At 41.5% G+C, this 23,247-nt stretch overlaps 3 protein-coding genes across 3 annotated transcripts; all 3 read right to left on the bottom strand.

The window, feature by feature from the left end:
- Positions 1-1,925: 1,925 nt before the first annotated feature.
- Positions 1,926-6,542, bottom strand: LOC310842761 (trefoil factor 3-like). The gene is made up of 4 exons (XM_083734901.1): positions 6,404-6,542; positions 4,697-4,843; positions 2,963-3,112; positions 1,926-2,167 (listed from the first exon to the last, which is right to left on the bottom strand). Exons 1-4 carry the CDS (start codon positions 6,483-6,485, stop codon positions 2,160-2,162), a joined length of 387 nt encoding a protein of 128 aa, XP_083591027.1. The 5' UTR covers positions 6,486-6,542; the 3' UTR covers positions 1,926-2,159.
- Positions 6,543-10,322: 3,780 nt separating this feature from the next.
- LOC310842760 (uncharacterized protein) lies at positions 10,323-18,728 on the bottom strand. The gene is made up of 6 exons (XM_083734900.1): positions 18,528-18,728; positions 15,260-15,387; positions 14,378-14,530; positions 13,663-13,818; positions 12,112-12,258; positions 10,323-10,666 (listed from the first exon to the last, which is right to left on the bottom strand). The coding sequence occupies exons 2-6, from the start codon at positions 15,339-15,341 to the stop codon at positions 10,494-10,496; spliced, it is 711 nt and encodes a 236-aa protein (XP_083591026.1). The 5' UTR covers positions 15,342-15,387; positions 18,528-18,728; the 3' UTR covers positions 10,323-10,493.
- Positions 18,729-20,851: 2,123 nt separating this feature from the next.
- LOC310842812 (trefoil factor 3-like) lies at positions 20,852-23,247 on the bottom strand (the record flags this gene model as incomplete). Its single annotated transcript, XM_083734951.1, has 3 exons — positions 23,105-23,247; positions 21,599-21,745; positions 20,852-20,859 (listed from the first exon to the last, which is right to left on the bottom strand). The coding sequence occupies exons 1-3, from the start codon at positions 23,169-23,171 to the stop codon at positions 20,852-20,854; spliced, it is 222 nt and encodes a 73-aa protein (XP_083591077.1). The 5' UTR covers positions 23,172-23,247.

Below are 23,247 nucleotides of genomic sequence, written 5' to 3'. Positions count from 1 at the left end.
GGGAAGATCAACTGTGATGTTGGGTTGAAATAACGACAGACAGGTAGCGAGTGTCATCTGGGAGGCATCTCTCGAGCAAGTCTCGAGGAGTCTCTTTTATTGAATATTACAGCATTGCCACGTATGTGCTTATTGCTGATTGGTTGCAACATTCATGTGCATATGTATACACACACACACACCAGTTAAAGATGGATGAATGTGTCAATTTCAGTGTCTCTCAATTTCTCATTTTTACAATTTCAGATTCAGTTTGCTGTACTGCAGTATCAGCTTTGAATATTTTATTTAAGTTTGTGTGAAAATTCATTAGCATTTCTCCTAACAGACTTTTTTTTTTTTGTATGCCTCGCATACACATTTTTGCAGACAATATTCCCTAACACTGCATTTTAGTTTGCTATTTTTACCAATATTTGCATCTTTATGCCCCTTTTGTGTATATTCGGTACACCTTCTTTTGGTAGAGGAACCACTCCACAATATTCATAGGAATTTAAAAGGAAAGGCACATTTCAGTTTCTGCATTGTTTTGAGGGGTGGTAAATTGGTAAAACTTGCATTAAAATGAAAATCAAACCAAATCCCCCCGCAATCCCTAGATCCACTTGACTTACCCTACCTGAATGAGTTGTTGAACAGCTCAATGACAAACAGCAGTTGAACCAGCTATAAATAGTTGGACCAATCCCAACTGCTTCCAATCCCAAAAGGCAAGAACCGGATGTTGAACTGGGGAAGCAATGCAAGTAAAGAGACTTCTGTGGCAACCTTTCCATTGATTTCGTAACCTTCTGTGTCAAAAATCCACCTGTTCTCTGGTTACAAGGACATTTCTTACCTAAATGAGACTTAGGACATTTTAACTGACCACTGCTTTCTTTACCTGCAACTTCCTCATGCAAGGAAGAACACGACTTTAGCAGATGCATTGGCCTAGCTACCCCCCACATTTCAGCTAGTTTTAAAAGGAAGTAGCTCTACAACATCAGTGTTTTAATACCTACTTGAGAAGGCTTTTGATGCTCTTGGGCCAAGGTTTATATTTTAGACTGGGCATTTTTTTAAAGTCTAGAATTTTTTCTCTAGTTACTACAAGTAACAGAATGCATGCATGTATTTATTATATTTATTAGGTGCTTTGCATGTCAAAGTGCCTCAGGGTGATCTACATAACATAAATAAGAAATAACAGTGAACATTAAATCCAAATATAGAAGCAGCCATAATACAAACCTCAAGACCTCATCCATATGGAACAAATCCTACCCACCTCTCTTAGAAAAAGGGCCACAGACATAACTAATCAAGAACCCAATATGGCACTTGACAGTCTATAATTCATCCATCTACTTTGATATGTCACTGAAGATTTTTTTTCCCTATTACTGTTTCGTGGTTCACTCTGTTTTTGTGGTAATGGTTTGGTTTCATAGAAGGTATGGTTCATGTAAAGTAAGGAGGGGGTTGAGGAAGCAATATCAGTGGATTCTATTTCAGACAAGTTTGAAACTCTGTAATGGAGATGTACTCTTTCTGGGCCTCAGGACAATGGGAATATGAACATGTCCTCTTGTCTGATTATAACTAAGTGTTTCTTATTTATTTATCTTCCTCCCAAATGAGAAAAGGCAGCTTCTATCGCAAGGGGAGTACTTAACCAATTAATACCCAACATGGAGCAACTGACTCACACATATGCCGAGTGCATTGAAAATGATAAAGACCAGTAAGTAGCAAACTTCCCTGTTGTATGCAGAACCTTTGTATTCCAGCTACAGAGGGGGATGGGCTAGATGACCGTCAGAGTTCCCTTCAACTCTGCAATGCTATGATTCCAGAAATAAAGTGATGCTTCAAGCAGCCTGATGCTTTAAAAAGAGGCAGATGTTGGCTGCATTAATATACACAGAAAAAAGTCCCACAAAATCAATAATTAAAGTTTATTGCTTTGAAAAGATGTCAAGCACTAATATTGTGAGCAGTGGGAGACAAAATATGTGATTAATTGTGTTATTGTGGGAATGCAAAGGCAAAGCAAAGTGTCGTGGAAGTCAGAATTACAAGAGTACAATGTGCATGATGACATGTTTTCCTGTTTGAATTGTTCCATTGGCAGAGATGCTCCTTGTGCAAATGTCCATTTCTGAAGCTTTGTTTTAACATTCTGAAAAGGCAATAAAAACAAAAAGTATAAGAACTGGGGTAGTTTAGCTCTCCCTTGTCCACCTCCATCAAATCAAGTGACAGCAGGGGTAATGTTCCGTGGTAGCTGTCTTTAATATTCTGCCCCCCCCCCAAAAAAATATGTTGTACTCAGTTACGCATGCTTATACAGACCATGGGCCTAATCATTTGCTCCCCTCATGCAAGAGAGAAAGCAGGGGCACGCTGCCTGACCACACCCATCACATTCCTGCTGGTCTATTGATGCACCCCTCCATGTGTTTGGGCTGGCCCTTTGCAGCAGACAGCCTACTTGACTTGGGTGGGCTTCCTGTGTGGTGTAGAATCTTAGAGGATCAGGGTTCTAGATCATTTAAAATTGCTGTACAAGTACAAAGGCTCCCTGCTGAAGACATCCAGCCCAAATGCATGGAAGGCTGCAGGGATAAGCCATCTGTAAGCAGCAATGGGTGGGACCAACAAGACTGTCCCTATCCTCACCCCAGGACTAGAATTACTGCCCTCCCTGCTCATACCAATGAACTTGCATGAGGGATAGTAACCAAATTTGGGGAAGGGTGTATGCAGTTATTCTAAAGCTTTTCAGATTTATTTCCATTTGCACTTGTCCTATGCTACAGATTGCTTGCATGCTCACGCTGAAAGGCATTTACTATTGACTGGTAGTATAGTCTCTTGAAGATATAATGTGCAACTAAATACAAGTAGTAGCACATGCCTCAGTACAAAATTTGTTCCATTTGTGCAAAGGGGGAAAATATGTCTGTTACTTTACCTTCTGCTACCTCAACATGGAAGAAACACCATGGAACTGCGGGGGGACGGGACTCAAAACAGCATCCTCTCTCTTCACATGCAGCAGCAGAGATTCCTGGGTATCCACAATTCTTCCTGACTTTCACCTCTGAAGGACATACCTTTTTATCTGTTTTGAATAGTTACCTGAAGATTAGTGGATCAAGGTCACAGTGTTGCTCGTAGTCTTTGTCTAGCTGATGCTGCTTTTGCCCTTGCTTTTCTGTTTTATTTGAGCTCAAGGTACATGAACTATTTTGTGATATATATATATATATATATGCTTTCGTAGATTTTCACGGGTACAGGAATGCAGGTTTTGGTGTCCTCGGGTGTCTTCCCGTGTAAAAGTTGGGGTGTCTAGGCGACGTTTCGACGAGGTCTCACTCGTCATCTTCAGGCTGGTGCTTTCGGCTTCTTGTTACTGGAACAGAGCGGGATCTCAATGTTTGAGTTCCTATAAATACCACACCCCCTCTACAGTATTTATAGGAACTCAAACATTGAGATCCCGCTCTGTTCCAGTAACAAGAAGCCGAAAGCACCAGCCTGAAGATGACGAGTGAGACCTCGTCGAAACGTCGCCTAGACACCCCAACTTTTACACGGGAAGACACCCGAGGACACCAAAACCTGCATATATATATATATATATATATATATATATATCCAGTAGCACCTTAGAGACCAACTAAGTTTGTTCTTGGTATAAGCTTTTGTGTGCATGCAGAAGTGTGCATGCACATGAAAGCTTATACCAAGAACAAACTTAGTTGGTCTCTAAGGCGCTACTAGACAATATATATATATATATATATATATATATATATATATATATATATACATACTGTATGTATATATATACAGTATATACTGTATGTGTGTATATATATATATAATTTCAACTGTGTCAGACCAACATGGCTACCTACCTGTATTTTGTGATTATTTCCTCTATGTGGGCTGTCATTAGTTTCATCTTACATGCCTGAACCAATTCATGCACAAACTAAGATGAGCTTAGATACTAATCCACTAATCAACTCACATTTCTAGCAAAGCATAACAAAGGCTGAGGAAAGAAAAATAATCCCTGTGGACAAATTGAATAGCATTGGATTGTATCTGATTAAATCATACTCAGAGTAAAACCATTGATTCCAAAAAGGTCTTCTCTTAGTATGACTTGATTGGGAGCAGCCCATCATCTGCTTGTACTTATATAACCACATTATCCTTAAGCAGCTGTGAGAATAGGCTATCTGGTGTACTGTACACAGCTTAGGTATTTTATTAATCCTTCATACCTAAAGGTTCATCATAAACAAAAATGGTGTGCTTGCTATCTATCTATATCTATCTATCATCTATCTATCTATCTATCTATCTATCTATCTATCTATCTATCTATCTATCTATCTATATCTATCATCTATCTATCTATCTATCTATCTATCTATCTATCTATCTATCTATCATCTATCTATCTGTCATCATCTATCTACTTTCTCTCAGGTTCTGGCATGAAGTCTAACATCAGGCAGGGTTCCAGTGACTGAGAAACAGTGGTTTTTCATATTTCCTTGGACAGTTTCTATGTTTACCTATAAGACAAGACTAAATGAATGCCTGATAGCAGAATTCCATCCCTCTGACCTGTGTATCATTTTTAGTATCTCAGAAAAGCCAGGTATGCTTCAGAAAAATACATTACATTTTGGGGGGCTTGGAGCAAAGCACCAGGGCACTCCTGCAACTTCAGAACTGAAGCAGCACCCGGCATCCCGGCATTGCTGGGGAGTGATTCCAGGAGGTCCACAGTTAACTCTTGCTTTGGGATCAACGTGACATCGGCATTCCGCTGTTGAGAACAGAAATCATGGTTAGCTCTTTCCTCATGAGAACATGGTAGTCTCTGGCTGGTCTCATTGACCTTTCAATGGGAACTTCCTTCTGTTCAGATATTTGCCTAAATGTAGCCCTCAGTTGAACACCCAATGGCTAAAAGAGGGGAGGGGCACAGGTATGCATGCAAACCTGTGAGCGCTGTGAGCGCTGGGTTGAGCAGGGAGGTTTCTGGAGCTGAGCTGGCCTTTGTGAGGACAAGACTCTCCCCCCCTCTTCCGCCCCAATTTTCAGTTCCTGCAGGTTCAGGCTCAGTGGCTGAGAGGGTTCACGAATTTTCTATCCAATAAGAATGCAAATAATTTGTTTAGATCTCCTCTCATAATAGTGATGCCAGGGGTTTAGCCTGTTGAAATCATACGACACGTTTCCAGTAATCTTAGAACACTTTATTATTATTTTTTATTATTATTTATTACATTTGTACATTGCCGTATACACACAAGTCTCAGGGTGGTTCACAACATAAAATCACAATCTGAAACAGCAAAATACATAATAAAAACAAAAACAACCCAATAATCACCCTCTCCCCAACACATTTTAAAAGGGCACCTTTGTGAATTTGTGTGTGATAGGTAATTTCCCTGCAGGTAATTCCTGTGGGATTTGGGGTTATATTTTATCCCTCTCTCTTAGGTACCACATCGTAAGCAGCACCTGTATGGGGCAGCTCTTGTACCTTTGGCAATACCCCTCTAAGGAGGCAAATTGCTAGGTATTTAAAAGATTCTGAATGCAGGTTCATGATGCACATTTGCATTATGTACATATCCCAATGTACATGTAGAGATTTTAGATTTTAGATCTATAAGAAAATGAAGGTGGTAGGTGACTCAGGTCTCATTGGTGATATGCTTTTGCTGCAATCCCAGCAGCCCTGTAAGTAAAGTTTTTTTAAAGTTTTTTTTTTAGAAAAGAAAAGAAAAGGCGCAGGAGATCTAAAACAGTGCAAACAGCTCAGGGCCTAGTTCCCCCTGGCTCACCCCTAAGAACACCACTGCCCTTAACCCCTGTTTTTGGAATGCTGTTGTAAGTGGGCATTATTTTGTTACCCTTAGGGGAGCTAAGGTTTATGGATTTCACTAATGGTCTGCAACCTTTCCCTCCTGCACGTCCTGAGCTCTCGGATGTGGCTGGTTCCATTTTCCAAGTGACTTGGCTTAACTTCAACTGTAAAGGTCATCGCTGATATCACTGAAATGAATTGAAATTTTTCTATTGCCCACTCAACAGAATGTAACCCTTTACTTCCTTATGGGGCAGGGGGAGAAACATTCCATATTTTATAGCTGTTACCCAGTCTGATGTGCACTCTTACAAAATATATCTAATTGATTAAGGGACTTCATTGTGCTTCTCTTAATGTTGGTAAGAAGTTGGCCTTAAAGTTTCTCAACAGCAGGGGCAAGTTCATCCAATTCTGAATATTGGCAAGTTGAATAGGCAACATATGCCTTCATTCCATTAATGCACTATAAGGAAGGATAATCTAAGCAGCTCTTAAGGTACTTACGTGGAGGTTTCTTGTCATCGGCCAATGCACCAAGTCCTAAAATTAAAATGAGTGAAAGTATCCAGACCCCCTTCTGCTCCATTGTAGCTTCCAGCTCTTGGTAAGCAAGCTTTAAAATCAAGGAAAGTACCTCACAGTCCCTATGGGCCTTATTTTATACCGCAATTAATGTTTGTGTTCAACAGTCTGATAACAAGTTTTCAGCCATGCTCCACCTCAAGTATCTCTCTTCATTTGATTAGAAAATGTAACTAAGGGGTTTTGCATACGTGTGTGTGTGTTTGGCAACATATGAGGTGGTGCTACCTGGGTGGTAAGAATCAAATGAAAGTAGATAAACGATATTGGTCAGGCACTGTTGATTACCTCAGAGGAGACATTAGTCAGCATTCCAAACATCTGAGCAGCTTCACATGGCAACCATTTTAGAAAGCTAAATAGACATGCATAAAAGGAAGTGTTGCTTTTTAGCCATAGTTTGTATTTCTGCATCAGATTTAGACCAGTACAAATAGCAATATTCAGCCCTAAATCAAAATTCATATGAAGTTTTTGTGATCAAGGCAATTCTTCGGGACTGCTTACATTCACCCATGAAATTATCCAGGTTTTCATAGTATTATGTTTTAAAAATAATAAAGATGCTAGAATAATGTTTAACATTATGAAAAAATCAGAATATGATTTTAAGTTTCAGAATTTCGACCCTCGTCAAACTTTTTTCTTTCTTTACTCAAGTTCTATCTTTTGTTGATTCATTTTAAGGCAATAGGGTAAAGTGCCAACTTGCTAAACATTTCTCTTCATTCGCTTCTTTGTTTGCTCCTGAATGTTCACTCTGCTGTGTAGTTCCATTGCTCCTGAATTCCAGTTTAATTAGAGAATTTCTGAAATTAGTTCTAGAACTGGAACACAAACAGTTTGCTGCGGCTATCTATTCCTTCAATTTGTTTACATTCTTATTGATGCACATGTATGCTTTGGTTATGTGCTGCAAAAAAACTGCAGTCTGGATGTGATCGTGCGCAGAACTGCACAATAATTCTTTTTATTCCAGTTGTGGGGGTTTTTTTACAGATGCCCAAATGCACTCTGTCTCCTACACATTAAAGGTAGAAACAGAAAGAAGGAAGGAAGGTTGTGGTTGTGGGGGGTGAATCAAAGGGACTAAAGGGCACAGCAGAAGCCCCAGGCACTTCCCTTGTCCCTTCTCCCAGTCTGTCTGTCCTTTCTCCTTCCCATTCTTTCGCTTCCTTCTCTCATACTGGCACAACCTGTCTGTCTGTCTGTCTGTCTGTCTGCCATCTACAGTCATACCCCGGGAGTCGAACGGAATCCGTTCCAGAAATCCGTTCAACTTCCAAAACGTTTGGAACCCAAGGCACAGCTTCCTATTGGCTGCAGCCAATCGGAAGCTATGGAACCCGCGTTGGACATTTGGGTTCCAAAAGAACATTCACAAACCAGAACACTCACTTCCGGGTTTGCAGTGTTTGAGAGCAAATGTTTGAGAACAAAGCTGTTCGAAAACCAAGGTACGACTGTATTTCATCTCTTTCCATTTCCTTTCTCCCCCTCTGACCCTGGCTATTGCCTCACTCTCTAACCAACCTCTGCTCCCATGTTCTGCATAGGTTGGGAGTTGCCAGGCTCAGGCCATCCAAAAAGCTATATGACTGCAGTTGGGGGGTAGGCTGTACCACCAATGCCCCCCCCCCCAGTCAGACTGAAACCCCCATGTGACTTCTGGGACTGCAGCCCACAGTTTGAGAAATACTGCAGTATAAAATATATTTCAATGGAAAAAATGAAGATCTTTGCTCCTCGACTGGCAACAGGGCAGAAAATATCTGTGATTTGTGTCATAGCTCTGATACGCTATCAGTGGAGGTCACTGCTGTAGTCAATTGTTAACTATTCCTCTTATCTTTGAGTTGGCACTTTGTATGCCTACACACCCCTTAGCATGTGAGGACTGCGCAATGGAGGTCACCGGATTTTGTAACTGTGTATGTAAATACAAGTCTGGTACCTCCAACAAACAGTTTAATCTGATATGGGCTTTGATACGTTGTTTGAAACAGCTGCAACATAGAGCTGGTAACTCCTTACAAAAGTGATTATCTTTGTTACAACAGCTCCATTACATTTTTTTTCCAACACTGTATCAGTTAGAAAACAAGAGTTTGGGGAGGATGTCCTCCTTAGAGCTGGTTTTCAGGCATAACGAGAAAGCTCAGTGTGCCATCTCTTTCCCTTTATGATTCCCTCTCCTTTCTTTTTTTATGGGGGCATATGTAGAAGGTAGGGACGCAGGTGGCGCTGTGGGTTAAAGCCTCAGCGCCTAGGACTTGCCGATCGAAAGGTCGGCGGTTCGAATCCCTGCGGCAGGGTGCGCTCCCGCTGCTCGGTCCCAGCGCCTGCCAACCTAGCAGTTCGAAAGCACCTCCGGGTGCAAGTAGATAAATAGGGACCGCTTACCAGCAGGAAGGTAAACGGCGTTTCCGTGTGCGGCTCTGGCTCGCCAGAGCAGCGATGTCACGCTGGCCATGTGACCCGGAAGTCTCTCCGGACAGCGCTGGCCCCTGGCCTCTTGAGTGAGATGGGCGCACAACCCCAGAGTCTGTCAAGACTGGCCCGTACGGGCAGGGGTACCTTTACCTTTACCTATGTAGAAGGTCTCTGTCCCCTAACTTTCAGGCTTCCTTTCAATGTAGTAATGATATCTATGACCAATATCTTGCTATCTGAGTGGCTTTGGACATTGGAGAAGAAGTGTTGTTAGCTAGATGTGCCTTTCAGCTGACAGCATGCAGCACTTCTTGAAACAGTTGAAGGAGAACTTGCACAGGGAAAGTTGTGCAAGAATTAGCTTCATCTGTCTACAGCCCATGACATTTCCCCTGGACAACTTCTCCTTCAGATGTATGCGAGGATCATTGAGAGCTGGATGTTGAAATGTCTTCATTGGTGGCACTTCTGAAGGTTACCTTCAGAAGGAATAGCTATTTCAGATGGCAAGGAATCTTTTTTAGTTTTCACAGACAACTCTCAAGCGAGCACATTCCAGTGGCAGACAGGGTCCAAGAGAACAATGGGTGGATGTCTCTTACCTTTGTAGGCTACATTCTCTTACCTTTGTAGGCTACATTCCAACCCGCCAAATGTCAGAGGGTTCTGTTGCTATTTGCATATCTAACGAGGGTAAATTCAAGCTGCCATTCCAACCACCACCACACCCAGCACCAAACATGTGTTTAGAAGATGAGTGTGTAGGAATTTACATGCTCAATCGCATGTGTACAGCTCACTGCTACATGTGAGGTTGTGTGGATTGCTATATTAATCCAATGCTAGTGCTAGACAGAATGTCAGTTTTCTGAGAGTTAGAATCCCACTTTCTCTAAGAATACTTTTGTGCCTCTGAACCACCTTATCCTTGGCTATTAGCAACACTGGGAGATGGGTGTGGGATCTGCTATCTGACTAAAAATTGGCTCCTGGTCATATAACCCCATGAGAGTTTGCTGGAAGATGATGCCTAACCTTCGCAGCCCAACATAGGTTGTTGAGGACTCAGCGCGCAGATATCTGCATATTTGTATCCTTCCACCACTCTACCACCACCCCCAGCTTATATTTTTGACAATTACATTGTTTCATCTATTTTTCAGCAGTTGTGGAAACAGGGTGTCTGGGGAAGCGATTGCACAACAAACTCCATATATGTCTATTTGATCCTCATTCCAAATGTATTAATTTAGTTGCATGAACTGGCTGATGCTGGGCTAATCTTAATCTCTCGAGCCTCCCACTGATCTGTTATTTATTATTAATTATTATTTCTAGTACATATGCTCACATTCTTCCTACTGGAGAAATTAGAACTAGTGTCAGACAACCCAACAAAGATGAACACTGGACATTTTGATAGTTTAATATATTTTAGCATAGCATATGAGGACTCCTTCCTGCTATTTATACATATGGGAATGGAAAAGGTGAGACAAAAATGTAGTGCAAGGGAAATCCTGTGGTCCCTTATTCTGCAGAGCATCCTCTTCAGCCACCCCAAACAACTTCCAGTTCTTCATAGTGAAAAATTCCCTTGCCTCGCCAAAGGTTCAAAGCACCAGGGAACATTTTGGGCATACTGGTAATGTTCAAAGCAGCATTCTTTCTTCAAGCAATCATCAGCAGAGATGCCAGGGAATCCACAACCCACCCTTTTGTTTGGTGCCATTCCACACATCTTGGGAGGTCCTTAAAATGAAAAAGAATGAGAAAGAAGAACTTTTGACTCAGAGTTTTTTTGTTGTTGTTGTTTTTTTAAAAAAGTGAAGCTGCCCCATAATTCCTCTATAAATGTGAATCAGTTTTTGTCTATATTATATTATAGTACTCTCACACAAGCTGATGAGGTTCTGGACCATACAGCTTTACACTGCAGGGGGGGGTTTACTTTATGCTGTGAAAGGCTGAAGACTCCAAAGGGAGGGAAGGAAGGAAGGAAGGAAGGAAGGAAGGAAGGAAGGAAGGAAGGAAGGAAGGAAGGATCCCTCTATACATGGATGGGAGAAGCTTTCCTAAGTATTAAAGTAGATGCTGATCTACTTTAATAGCCAGGAAAGCTTCTGCACCCTGCAATGTAAATTTGTTCTTCTGCCTAATTCCTCCCAGTATTATTGGATATGTCTGAGTTCTAGAATGCATAAGATCCTGATATGTTTTGAAGTAAAGGAAGAAGATACATTCAAATGAAAAATAAATGGGAAAGGCTTTTGATATAAAATACTCTGCAAACCAATTGGATCTTTTGTTCACTTCAATTTACTTCTGCAATCATAAGTTGTTGTTTTTACAAGATGTGCTATCAAGGGCCAGCACTAGGATTTGGCTGGGTGCCCTTCAGTTAGCTCCTCTTAGCATCACTCTGATACTCTCCCAAGCTTACCAGGAAACCGATGACAGTGGGTGTGGGTGGTTGGCAATGGGGCTGGGCCATGATGCTGAAAACAGGGCAGCTTTACCTTTCTGGCTCCTCCTTAGACCAGAGTTGCTAAGTGCTAGATGAGAGAGTGGCAGATGCTGCCATCTTCATCATTCCCAATGCCTCTGGGACTCACCCCACTGTTTCTGTGATGGGGTGGGGCCCAGAGGCATTAAGGAGAATGAAGATGGCATCTGACCAGCACATCTCTTCAAAGTGCTTGTCCAAAAAGATTTCATTTTTTTACAAATAAAATAATTGAAGCTGGAGTCAGCTGACACTGGGGCTGTCATATCCTATACACACAGAATTGAAGTGGTGGGGAGAAAAATGTGCAACTAAAAAAAATTAAAATTGCACAAGACTGTAGTTGCAGCCCAGTGTCCTTGGAAACAGTTCCAGTAGCAACCAGACAATTCCTGTGCTAACACTGACTTGCCAAATACAATCAGAATATTCAAAATACAGAGGGCAAAATCCTCATAATTCCATTACTTTTATTTCTGGAAAATATGGATTTTGCAATAAAAATGTGATATCTCAACAATAAGTAAATGCAATATTATAGGCCGTCCAATATTTTGGTATTCTCATTCCAGGACAGAATCTCTATGGACATGGATCAAGATGCTATCCCTACATTGCTCTATATAGGCATACTTCATCCCTCTCTATTTCAGACACATCTGTTGTCACAAGCAAGTTGCTGCTCAGTTACCTGTTACGGATGTTGGGTAAAAACACCACCGAGTACTAACAACATATGAATTGAAACAGCATCCTCTTCCTTGGCATTCCTCGGCAGTGATGCCTGGGTATCCACAGTCTTCCCTTGCGCTCATGTCCATTACGCAATGCTGGGAAACTGTTCAGAAGAATGAATCAAGCTTCTGTTACTTCTACCGATGTGCCTTTCATGTATTTATCTGTTTGGTTATTTTAACCATAGAATACACAAACCAGTAAAAGACTTGTTATGGACCATGACTTAGGCAGAAACAATTAAATGGTCAAAGGGTTGGGCCCAATCCTATTTTCTCACTATCATGTGGATAGGAGTTCTCTTCTACATTGGACTGGAATTTAGAGGAGGAAGTTCTGAACAGAGATCATAGAATTGTAGAGTTGGAAGAGACCACAAAGGTCATCTAGTCCCATCCCTTGCAATGCAGGAATCCTTTCCCCAATGTGGGGCTTGAACCCATGACCCTGAGATTAAGAGTCTCATGCTCTACTGACTGAGCTATCCTCAGCCAGTGAGGCTTACTGTTGCCTGCCTTGTGCTCTCTTGGGGAAGAAACAGACAGTGGAACAGGAACTCTCCTTTTCCATTAACCAGTCCTCAATAGGTTCATGCCCTGGTTATCTCTCGCTTGGATACCTTTGAAGGTGACTTGGAAACTACAACTAATTCAGAATGTGACAGCTAGAGTGGTGACTGCGAGTGGCCACCAGGACCATATAACACTGGTCCTAAAGTATCTTCACTGGCTTCCAGTACGTTTCCAAGTACAATTCAAAATGTTGGTGCTGATCTTTAAAACCCAAAACAGCCTCGGCCCAGTATATTGAAGGAGCCTCTCTATCCCCACTGCTCAGCCCAGACACTGAGGTCCTCCGTCAAGAGTCTTCTGCTGGTTCCCTCACTGTGAGAAGTGAAATTACAGCGAACCAGGCAGAAGGCCTTTTTAGTAGTGGTGCCCTCCCTTTCGATGTAAAGGAAATAAAGAACTACATAACTTTTGGAAGACATCTGAAGACAGCCCTGTATCAGGAAGTTTTTTTATGTTTGATATTTTACTATGTTTACATGTGCTGTAAGCCACCCAGAGTGACTGGGGAAACCCAGCCAGATGGACGGGGTGTAATAATAATAATAATAATAATAATAATAATACAGTGGTACCTCTGGTTACATACTTAATTCGTTCCAGAGGTCCGTTATTAACCTGAAACTGTTCTTAACCCGAGGTACCACTTTAGCTAACGGGGCCTCCCACTGCTGCCGCGCCGCTGCCACCGCACAATTTCTGTTCTCATCCTGAAGCAAAGTTCTTAACCCGAGGTACTATTTCTGGGTTAGCGGAGTCTGTAACCTGAAGCGTATGTAACCCGAGGTACCACTGTAACAACAACAACAACATATTTGTGACAAAGCTATTGATTGTTTACGTGACATCAGGTTACATAAGAACTTAAAGGAACATGATTGTGAATGGGCTTATATATCCCCTCTTGAATTCGGAGAATATCAACACAAAGTCATTACCCTCATTCACTGGGGGATAGAAGCACATTGATGTGTCAGAAGCCTTTCGGTCAAAACAGCATCCAATCCTTTTGCACCTCTTGCGCGTGATCCCTTGATAGCCACAGTCCACTCTTGCTTGTGGTTCAATCATTCTCTTTGCATATCGGAGTGAAGCTATTGGAAACCATATGCCATGTTTTAGGCAGCTTGTAATGTTGCTTTCAGCCTAGGTTGAGAAATAACTCCTTGTTGGCTTAAATGAAGCTCATCAAAACCAAAATCCAAGGAGCTAAATCAAGGTCCTGGAGCTTAGACCCCACCACCTGGCACAGAGCCCAAATAGCTGAAGGACTGCCTCTTCCCACTGCAGCCTGCCCCATGTGTTAAGATGCAAAGCCCTGCTCCAAGTGCATTCTTTATTTGAAGTGTGCTGTAAAATGGCACAGGAGACCAGCTGCTCTGTGGTGGCAATCAGGCTCTGAAATGCCTCCCCCAGGAAGCATGATGAGCACATCTTTACTTATTTAGCTATTCCATTTCGTGCCTGCCCTTCATTAAATTCATGAATCCAGAATGAACAACTGGAGGAATTGTTTGCAAAATTTGGACGGCTGTGTTTTGGTTCTCATATTGTTGCAGAAAGTGTGGATTAGGTCATGTGATATGAATCTAATTTCTACCCTGTCCCTAGCTACTTCCCATTCCTCCCCCAAGCCTTTCATGTATCATTTACCTCTTTCTCCAGAAGGTTTGAAGCACCATGGGACATCAGGCACAGTTGCATCAAAGCAGCATCCCTTTTCTGTGCATTGCTCTGCAGTGATGCCTGCAGAAGTGGAATCACACCTCTTTCTAGCCTGGACATCCATCAGACATTGGCATGCATCTGTTTGGAAGGAATTGCTACATTTGGAGCAACCATATTTACCATTCCATTGTAAAGTAACCAAATGTGGGGTGGACAGTTGGTGTGTCATGTTGTGAGCTGGGTTTATAGAAAATAAATCATGTGGTCCCTTAATACTTTGCATTTCTTCATGGATTCAAAATATCTCAACCAATTCACAAGGCTCCTATCTCCTATTGTGAAAAGTCTATCTGGCTGTAACTGGTTGAGCTTTAATGTGAGAGTTTGGGATAAGCAAATGCAGTCTATAAGTAACAGGAGCTTAACATTACAACAAGCAAGAAGTCTGCTGCACATCCATAAGATACCTGCCTCACAGGGGCTGGTACAGTCTCCTTGTCTTTGGTGCCAACATTATCATTTTATACAAACCAATGTTTGATCAGCAAGTGTGGATTGTCTTCTGTCAACAGTAATGGCGGCAGTGGTTGGGTGGGTGTCTATAGGACATGGCACTGTAGCATGGGTTTATGAAGCTATAATAAGAATGCCTAAAGCAATTTATGGACTACAACAGTGGCACTCAAGGTTATCCTCAGTTGACCTCACATAGAGAGAAAGAAAATAATAATTTCTTCTATGGGGATTATTTAAGTAACAATTTATAGATGACTGCATTTGCCTGTTGTTTCGTCACTTTGCTGTTCGTCACTAACTCGGCTTCTTTTGTTTATTAAGAAACAGATATTATATGCAATATATACTTACATGGTGGATGTCTTCTATTTTGGGAACAGACAGATCCTAAGCACAGGGCAGCAACCAACAATAACCATTGCTTGCATTCCATTGCTATATCCAGCTTGTTCACTTTAATACTTTGCAAGAAAACAGATCTGAAATAACATATGTTTACATTACATTTATATCCCTAAATTAAAATAATACAAATACTTAAGCTGGTTCATTTATCGGTGAAAAAATGCTGTTCATGGTCCACAGGGTCCTGTGCTCAGTCCTTTTTGGGGAGGATCCTGTTTGTTCACCTAAATAATCAAGACTATGTCCAAAGTTATGATGGAGCTAAATGCATAATAATTGTCAATTAATCTGTCATAACCTACATTTTGTAATGAAGACCTTTGTAATGCTAAAATGGTTGAGCTCATTCAGTGATCTTGAGTTATAGTTGAACGTTAGTAATGGACTCTTTTAAGGGTGTTGAACAATCTTTCACCAGTCACACTTGATATGGGTGAGGTTTAAAAATATTAATTGTCTCTACATTTGGGAATGTGTTACTCAAACCAACAACAGGCTTGTAAAGTGCAGTGGGAGACTCTGATGATATGAAGTCCTCACTGTGACAAAATGCAGGAAGAATTGCAATTTAATTTATCTGTTATTTTTATTTAAAAAACAAAACAGGATCAGTTTCCTGAAAAGGAAAATGTGTGTGCAATATTCTACCCAATCAAAGCATGACACAGCCTACAGAGCTTAAACAAAGCAGGGGCAGATGTGATTTAGAATTATGAGCCTCAGAAATAAATGGTATGAGCATACACAGAGTGCACCTGTCTAGCCAATGAGGAATCTCTGTTTGCATTTAATGCGATGATTCCACAACACTAACAAAGGCCTGAAATAAAAACTCTTTGGGTTGTATTCAGTGCTAATCCTACTCTGAGTAGACCTGTTGAAATTAGTGAGCCTGACTAACTTAGGTCCATTAGTTTTAATGGGTTTACTCAGAGAAGAACTGGCATTCGATTACATCCCTTCATTACCAGTCAGCCACATGATACATGGAATCATTGCTTCTCCTTTACCAAAGTGGCAAGAAAAACAAGAAGCAAGTAGCCCCAGCACCAAAAGATAGGAAGGATCGGGCAGGATTCGATCAATGAGTCACACCAATGGAAGCTTGCATAGGGACTTCTGCTAGTGCCTTAAGGTTTTCCTCTTCTCTCCACTCCATGGGCATCCTCCACACATCACGAATTGGCTCTGGGGGGTCAAGAGAAACCTTGGAACAGCAGGCAGGAGAAGGCAAATGATTGTGTTGTGTTGTTGGACTGATCTCCTCCGTGCTACATTGAATTCCTCCCACTGTGACATAAAGGGAATCAAGTCCGTGCTCTGTGTGTTCCACTTCACCAGAGCTTAGAACAATTCCAGTCCAGGTTGTACAAAAAGATTACAAGCCACACAGCATCCATTGCTGGCCAGGCCTCATACTATGGTGCACTTAGTCTAAATGCTAATGCTAATCCTTTTTTCTTCTCTTTTTTGTTACTCTAGGACCAGGGCCGGATTTAGGTTTGATGAGGCCCTAAGCTACTGAAGGTAATGGGGCCCTTTATATGTCCAGCTGTCCTTTGTCAACAACAAATTGTCTCTGTTTTTTGTGTTGAATACATGCTATATGGTGATTTATGGACCTAATAGCTATCTAAAGCTATTTGCACATAACAAAATATGTATTTTATAAAAGCAATTTATATAGAAATGAGCAAACCAGTGATATTTTAGGGAGCAGGCTAGCAGATGGGGCCCATTACTTACATCACAGGAGCCTACACAACACACAACACTGTTGCTGTATGTAGGTTTTATTTTATTTGTTTTTTAGCTTATATTTTGGAAACGTACATCCAGGGGTTTTTTCTTTAATTTTTTGGGGGTTCCCAAGAGAGTGGGGCCTGAAATTATAGCTTGTTTAGTATATATGTAAATCCGGCACTGACTAGGACAACAATCTTCTAAAATATCTGTTTTAGGGGATAAGCTCCCTATGCTTTAAGTAAACTATATAAAATTATAAGACTGCTGAGTTATATAGTTGTAGTCAATAATTGTTTAACACTTGCCACAAATGTTTCTGCCATAAATTAGAACAGTATTGACTACAACAATACAGCACAGTGTTTTGATAAATACAGCCAACAGGGTAAAAGAAAAATGTCCTGATCCAGAGTACTCTGAGTAATCCTTGCAGGATTGGGTCCCTGTGACATCCCTTTGAATCATAGAATCACGTGTGGAAATTGAAAAGAAAAAAAAGTTGCTGTATAAAGTGCTCCAAGAAGCCAGTCATGGCCTTTTCCATTCCATCCCCCCATCTACTATGTCCCTGCCAACAGACACTTAGCATTCTGTGGCCACTGAGCATGTTGAGTCCATATCAGTCCAAACCTTTTTGTACTTTCTTGCTTTTTTGTACTTCTGCTGATGCCTCCTCCTTGTGTGTGGAATAATGTCATATTGGCTACCTAAGGATACCACTTGGAGGATGAGTTTGCTGTAGTGTTGCCATCCATTTGGTGAATATATGTGTACATGCCTCACATCTAAGTGCACAGATCTGTGGAATGGGACTACGAACAAGGATAACACTCCAGATCTTGCTCTTGAGAGTCAAAAAAATATTAACCTAAAGATATTATTTCCAAAATAGTATAAAAAGTTTTTTGAGGCATACATTTTAAGCATCATTTGAAACCATATGGCAATGATTAACTGTTAGAGTTCCAAGGAGTTGCTTAAGAGCAAGCAGGCAAATGCCTCCCTGCTCGGCTGTGAAGCCTTGCTTTTGATGCCAAAATTAACTTTATCTGTCCAGAGCGCCACTCTCCCGTGGCTCGCTCATTCACTGGCAGAATCCGTGAGTGGGCGGTCCTTAAACCTTTCCCAGCAAAGCAGTTTCTTGACACCCAATCTGCACCTCCCCTCTCGGTGGGAAAGCTTACTGCGCAAGGAGGGCGTGGGTAACGGAGGACCTCTCTCCTCCCTGCTTTGCCCAGGCAAGGTGTCCTGGCACCGCCTCGCCTCCTCCGAGCCCTGAAGCTCCTTTCCACTGGAAGCGTGGTTCCTTTCCTCCGCTGAGGAGGAGCTGCTTCCCACAATCTTTGGGGGCTCTCTGTAATCCATCCGGCTTTTCCCTTCTCCCCCCTGAGCCGATGGCAGTTCCCTGACATTTACATAAAGTAATGTACAGAGTAAGTAAAAGAAATACGTAGAAATTTTGGCTTACTTGAAATGGTGAGAAGCTAGACATAAGTGGCTTGATTCTGGTGCTGCTAGACCTAGATGTTAGATAACAGAAAATTTCCTGTCTTCTTCAGTCCCAAGGATTATTCTTTGAAAATGGCTTTTAGTTTGCAGATCAGCGTCTAATAGCCGTGATGTCACACCATGTCTGAACTGAGCATACAAGCTTCATTTTTTAAAAGGACAAAGGACAAAGGGCTTTTTTATATGTGATAGTTCAGGCTTTGGGCAGAAGGCCAAGCTTCCCAAATGTTTATCTGCTGTTCAGCTAGTTTACTGTCCTACGACCAGATCCTATGAGGAATCCGATCCAGAGGAACAATCAGTACCCAGATATGTCATGACCTCTGGAGCTGTACTGGCATCCAGAGTCCGCCCAGGAGGAAGGGCTCTGTTTGGGAGGCAATAAACAGTCACCATCATCAGATGCAATGCTGAAGGGCAGCACAAAGTTGTTGCCAGGCAGATAATCATTTGGGCAGAGAACATAAGGCAAGGCACATACCAAATTCACTGCTTCCCAGAAGATACTTCATGCAGTGTTACAGGCAACTTTGTTTCCAGTGCCACATTTATGTACAGGTTAAGTAGGCTGAAGCCTAGGGCCTCTATATTTAGGGGGCCTCGCCAGCCAGCCCACTCCCCAGAGGGCATTCTCCCCTCTCCCAAAATTGCAAACCCAAGACTTCATGCAAGGGCAGGACAACTTGGGCCTCTAAATCTAGGGGGCTTGCCCACTCCACAGTCTCTCCTCTCCCAAATATGCAAATCCAAGACTTCTTGCATGGGCAGAGCAACTCAGGCCCTTTGGGGTTTTTTTTAAGAATAACATTACAACTTCATTTTCCTAAAAAAATGATGCTTATTCCACATAAGGTTTACAAAGTTCAGTTATTGCATTTTATAAAATCACCATGGTATTTAACTATAATATCTTGTGTCCTTTAGAGGAGAAATTGTGAATTGCAGAATTTTAAATACCTGTTATCATCCTTGGCTTCACTTATAACACTCTTCCATTTTCTTCTAGTTGTGAGGGTGGGGGATGGGGAGGGGCCTCTCTTCATCTAAATCCAGCCCTGCTTGTTTTTGTTGGGAACCTTTGAAAATGGAACTGCAGCCGGTATCCATTGCAGCAAGATCAACTTGTCCTGCTGGTTCTGCATGGTCTATTATGGTCTGGCAGCACAAGCCACTCTACACTTCCATCACAAGATTAGAATGCATTTTTTGGTAGGTGATGATTTTGTATGGAGATACCAGACCAGATGCTAATGCTCCCTTACACTAGTATAGTCTACAAACCAGAGATGAGAAATCTGTGGTCCTTCATATATTGATGGTCTACAAATCACATTATCCCTGATTGTTGGGAATTAGAGTCCAGCAACATTGGGAAAGCCACAAATTGCCCATCTGTGCTATAAATGGTGGCTGAGCTCAATAAAATGTGCAAAGATGGGGATGAATCAGTGGTGTAGCGTGGGGGGTGCGGGGGGGCAGCTGCACCGGGCGCAACATCTGGGGGTTAGGGTTAGGGGGCGCAAATCCACGGGTTAGGGAGCGCAAATCCACGGATTAGGGTGCGCAAATCCATGGGTTAGGGGGCACAAATTACTTGCCTTGAACCGGGTGCTGACAACCCACGCTACGCCACTGAATGAATGCACAACAGAGATACAGTTCATCCCTTATACAGCCAAGACTCCCTGGAATAAACCTCACTCTCCAGCCATTGTCACATGGAATGATCATAAACTCAGGGGAAACATAAAAGTAATTGGTGTGCATTTCTTTTTCTCTGGCCCACTGCCCCATTTTGACTGCAATTCTTTTTGAAAGATGAGTCAATCGCCATCTTGTGTCCTTAACAACATCACTTCACACACCCCTCCCCTCCTTCCCTCCCATCTCTGGGATAGCCTAAACATTTAAAGAGCAATTTACCATTTTGGGGTTTTTTTCTGAGAAAGCTCTGGTATTTTCTCTGTTTCCCCATGTGGTATATTATGATGGCATTCTGCCCTCCAGAATCACACCCAATGTTGTTCATGCTGTGCACCTGATTATTTTGGTAAACACTGAGTAGCCAGTTTTCTGAGCCAGTGCTTTCAAACAGACAGCAGCCAATCCTCTGGCAGAACAGAGCAAGGGCCACAGTGGGAAATGATTTCCCTACCCTAGAAAAACAGCTCCTCTAGCACATTTGATCTAAATTCTCCACAAATGTGCATTGGAAAGGCTTATTTCTTCAATATAGAGAAGTACTTGGCAGGCATGTATAGAGATGAGGGTGGGTGCATCTTACTAAATGTCTGAATTTGAAAGAAAGAGAAGGAAAGCAGAAATTAAGGACACAACACACTTTTGCTTTGATTTATTGCTTCAGGAAGGAGCAAAGGGCTGAACAGTAGGGGGGGGAGAATCAGAAGAAGTAATCTACAGCATGGTTTAAGTGGTTCAATTAGTCTCAGAATTCTGCAGGATCTCAGTTGCCAACATTGTCAAGAAACAGCTTCACGGTGATGAAGTGCCTTGTGCACACCTTCTTCGTATAGAGAAGTGGTTCCCACTATCACTGAATCCCTTCCTTATAACACACACTCTGGATGGAGAAAGTGAAAGAATAACATCAGCCACACATTCCACTTCATCAGAACATTTCTCGCCTCAAGCATTTTTTAAAAATTCTCATTTAAACATATTGATGCACGTTCCAAACATTTCCCAAATGATCAACATAAAATAAATAGAATTTTAGTGATGAGAACAGGTGACTTAGCTGCCACCCAAAAGAGCAGTCCGTTCATCTTTTTTAACCTCTTCCCTGCACAACACCAATACTTGTAATGTCAGAAGCAGACTAGCACAACTTTAAACTGATTTTGGGATTCAGTCCTGCCTTGTGCCAAGGTTACATTAATGAAAACTTTTAGAATAATTTAAGTTCTTATAACAAGACATTCATATTGTACTTTTATGTGCCAAAAATCACACACATTAAATGTATTTGACACTGGAATCCAAAAAAGAAATAGAGTTGTGGATACTAACCTTCTATTGAAATGGGTTTGAAGCACCAGGGGGCATCAATCACGTTTGAATCAAAGCAACATTGCCTTGCACTGCATTCAATTTCGCCAATGCCTGGGTAGCCACAATTTTCTCTTGATCTTGCTGGAACATTGCATTGTCCTGAAGCTGTTTAAAGCAAAGTTTGATATCAACAAGTTGTTTTCTGTGAGGGAGATGATCACGAATGCTCTTTATATAGGCACCAAGCACCCTCATAAATTCATGTACTCCTTTGCTTTTTAAATACATCTATTTGATCTTCTTGTAATCATCACACTAATTCTTGTCACAATAACACTGATAATTTTAGTGCAAAAGTAACCCTGGTATTTTCGTCATTCATTGCTTTAATGTCAGTCAATGTTTATTATGGCAAACAGCCAGCATATTAAACCAGAAGAAGGGAGAGTTCCCTGTTTGCCACACACACACAGCCCCCACTTCAGAATGAAGAATGAAAGCACAACTTCTTAAAGATGCACCTGCCCTATCATTGCTCTAGAAAAGACGAAAAATTCTCTTCATTCATGAGAATAACACAATGGCCTGTTAGGCAGCAACATAGGTTTAATGATCAGAACTTTGTTGCTAGATTATTATGTGTGCAATAATAAGATCAAAATCAGTTCGAAAGCCTGATATATAGATAAACCAAAATTATTATTTTCAGACACATATTCAGCTTACCACATGGTTTTATTTGAGATATTACATATCCAACATTGGACCTGGGTATATTTGTTTGTGTACTTGGGGGAAAATGCCATAATATGCCATATAACAAAAGATTCAGTAGCTGCCACAAATTCCCAGCTTTCATTCTTTTTAATTCTATTTTTAATGAGCTAATTTGGTTAGTGTGGGCTGCATATTTGTTAAAGGAGCTTTAGAATATATGGACATTTAGAAGCCAGAAGCTGTCTATGATTAGAAGACACAGCATCCATCCACTGCCACATGGAATGTCTTGGCACCATTTCCAGTTGTTTTGCATGTCCCTGATTTCCGCCTGTCTGAGCAAACTTACCAACATCCTAAATGCCCTCTATGACAAATCTCCCCCCACCTCTTGCCCCCTTTAGAAATAACCAGAGAGTAAATGTGGGTGAGCTATTTTTTATATTCATATAATAAAATAAAACCAACTTCATAATATTCACATATTATTAAACACTCCTACTTCAGGTTTTCTAGGTTTCAAAATACAGGGTTTGGGGCTTAGAACATAAACATGAATGAAGCCTTCTTTATTAGAATCACACAGAAATGCATTCCTAGATCGCTCTCCAATACTGCCCCATCAAGACAGCCAGATCTAGCAATATATAAGAGAAAGTTCACCCGCCTTTTAGAACTGATATTTTGGCTGCAGTGCTACAAGCAGAACTGCAGAGACTTGCACCGCTAGTGTAGCTTCATTGTATGCCACTTGATTTTTCATATAATAGAAATGATAAAAGAAATACTGAAAACGCGTGCACTTACGCAGCAAGGCATTGCTGAGCCCTACAATGGTCAAAATGGCCAGAACCCAGATCATTTTGTTTCCCATTGCAGCGTCTGTGATCAGCCTCAAGGAAAGGAAGGTGGAGAATCTGTAAATGAGAACCACACCAGAGAGAGTTTTG

This window comes from Podarcis gaigeae (genome assembly GCF_964106915.1).
Source record: "Podarcis gaigeae genome assembly, chromosome: 4".
Classification (NCBI taxonomy): domain Eukaryota; kingdom Metazoa; phylum Chordata; class Lepidosauria; order Squamata; family Lacertidae; genus Podarcis; species Podarcis gaigeae.
This window is presented reverse-complemented; position numbering and strand designations above follow the sequence as displayed.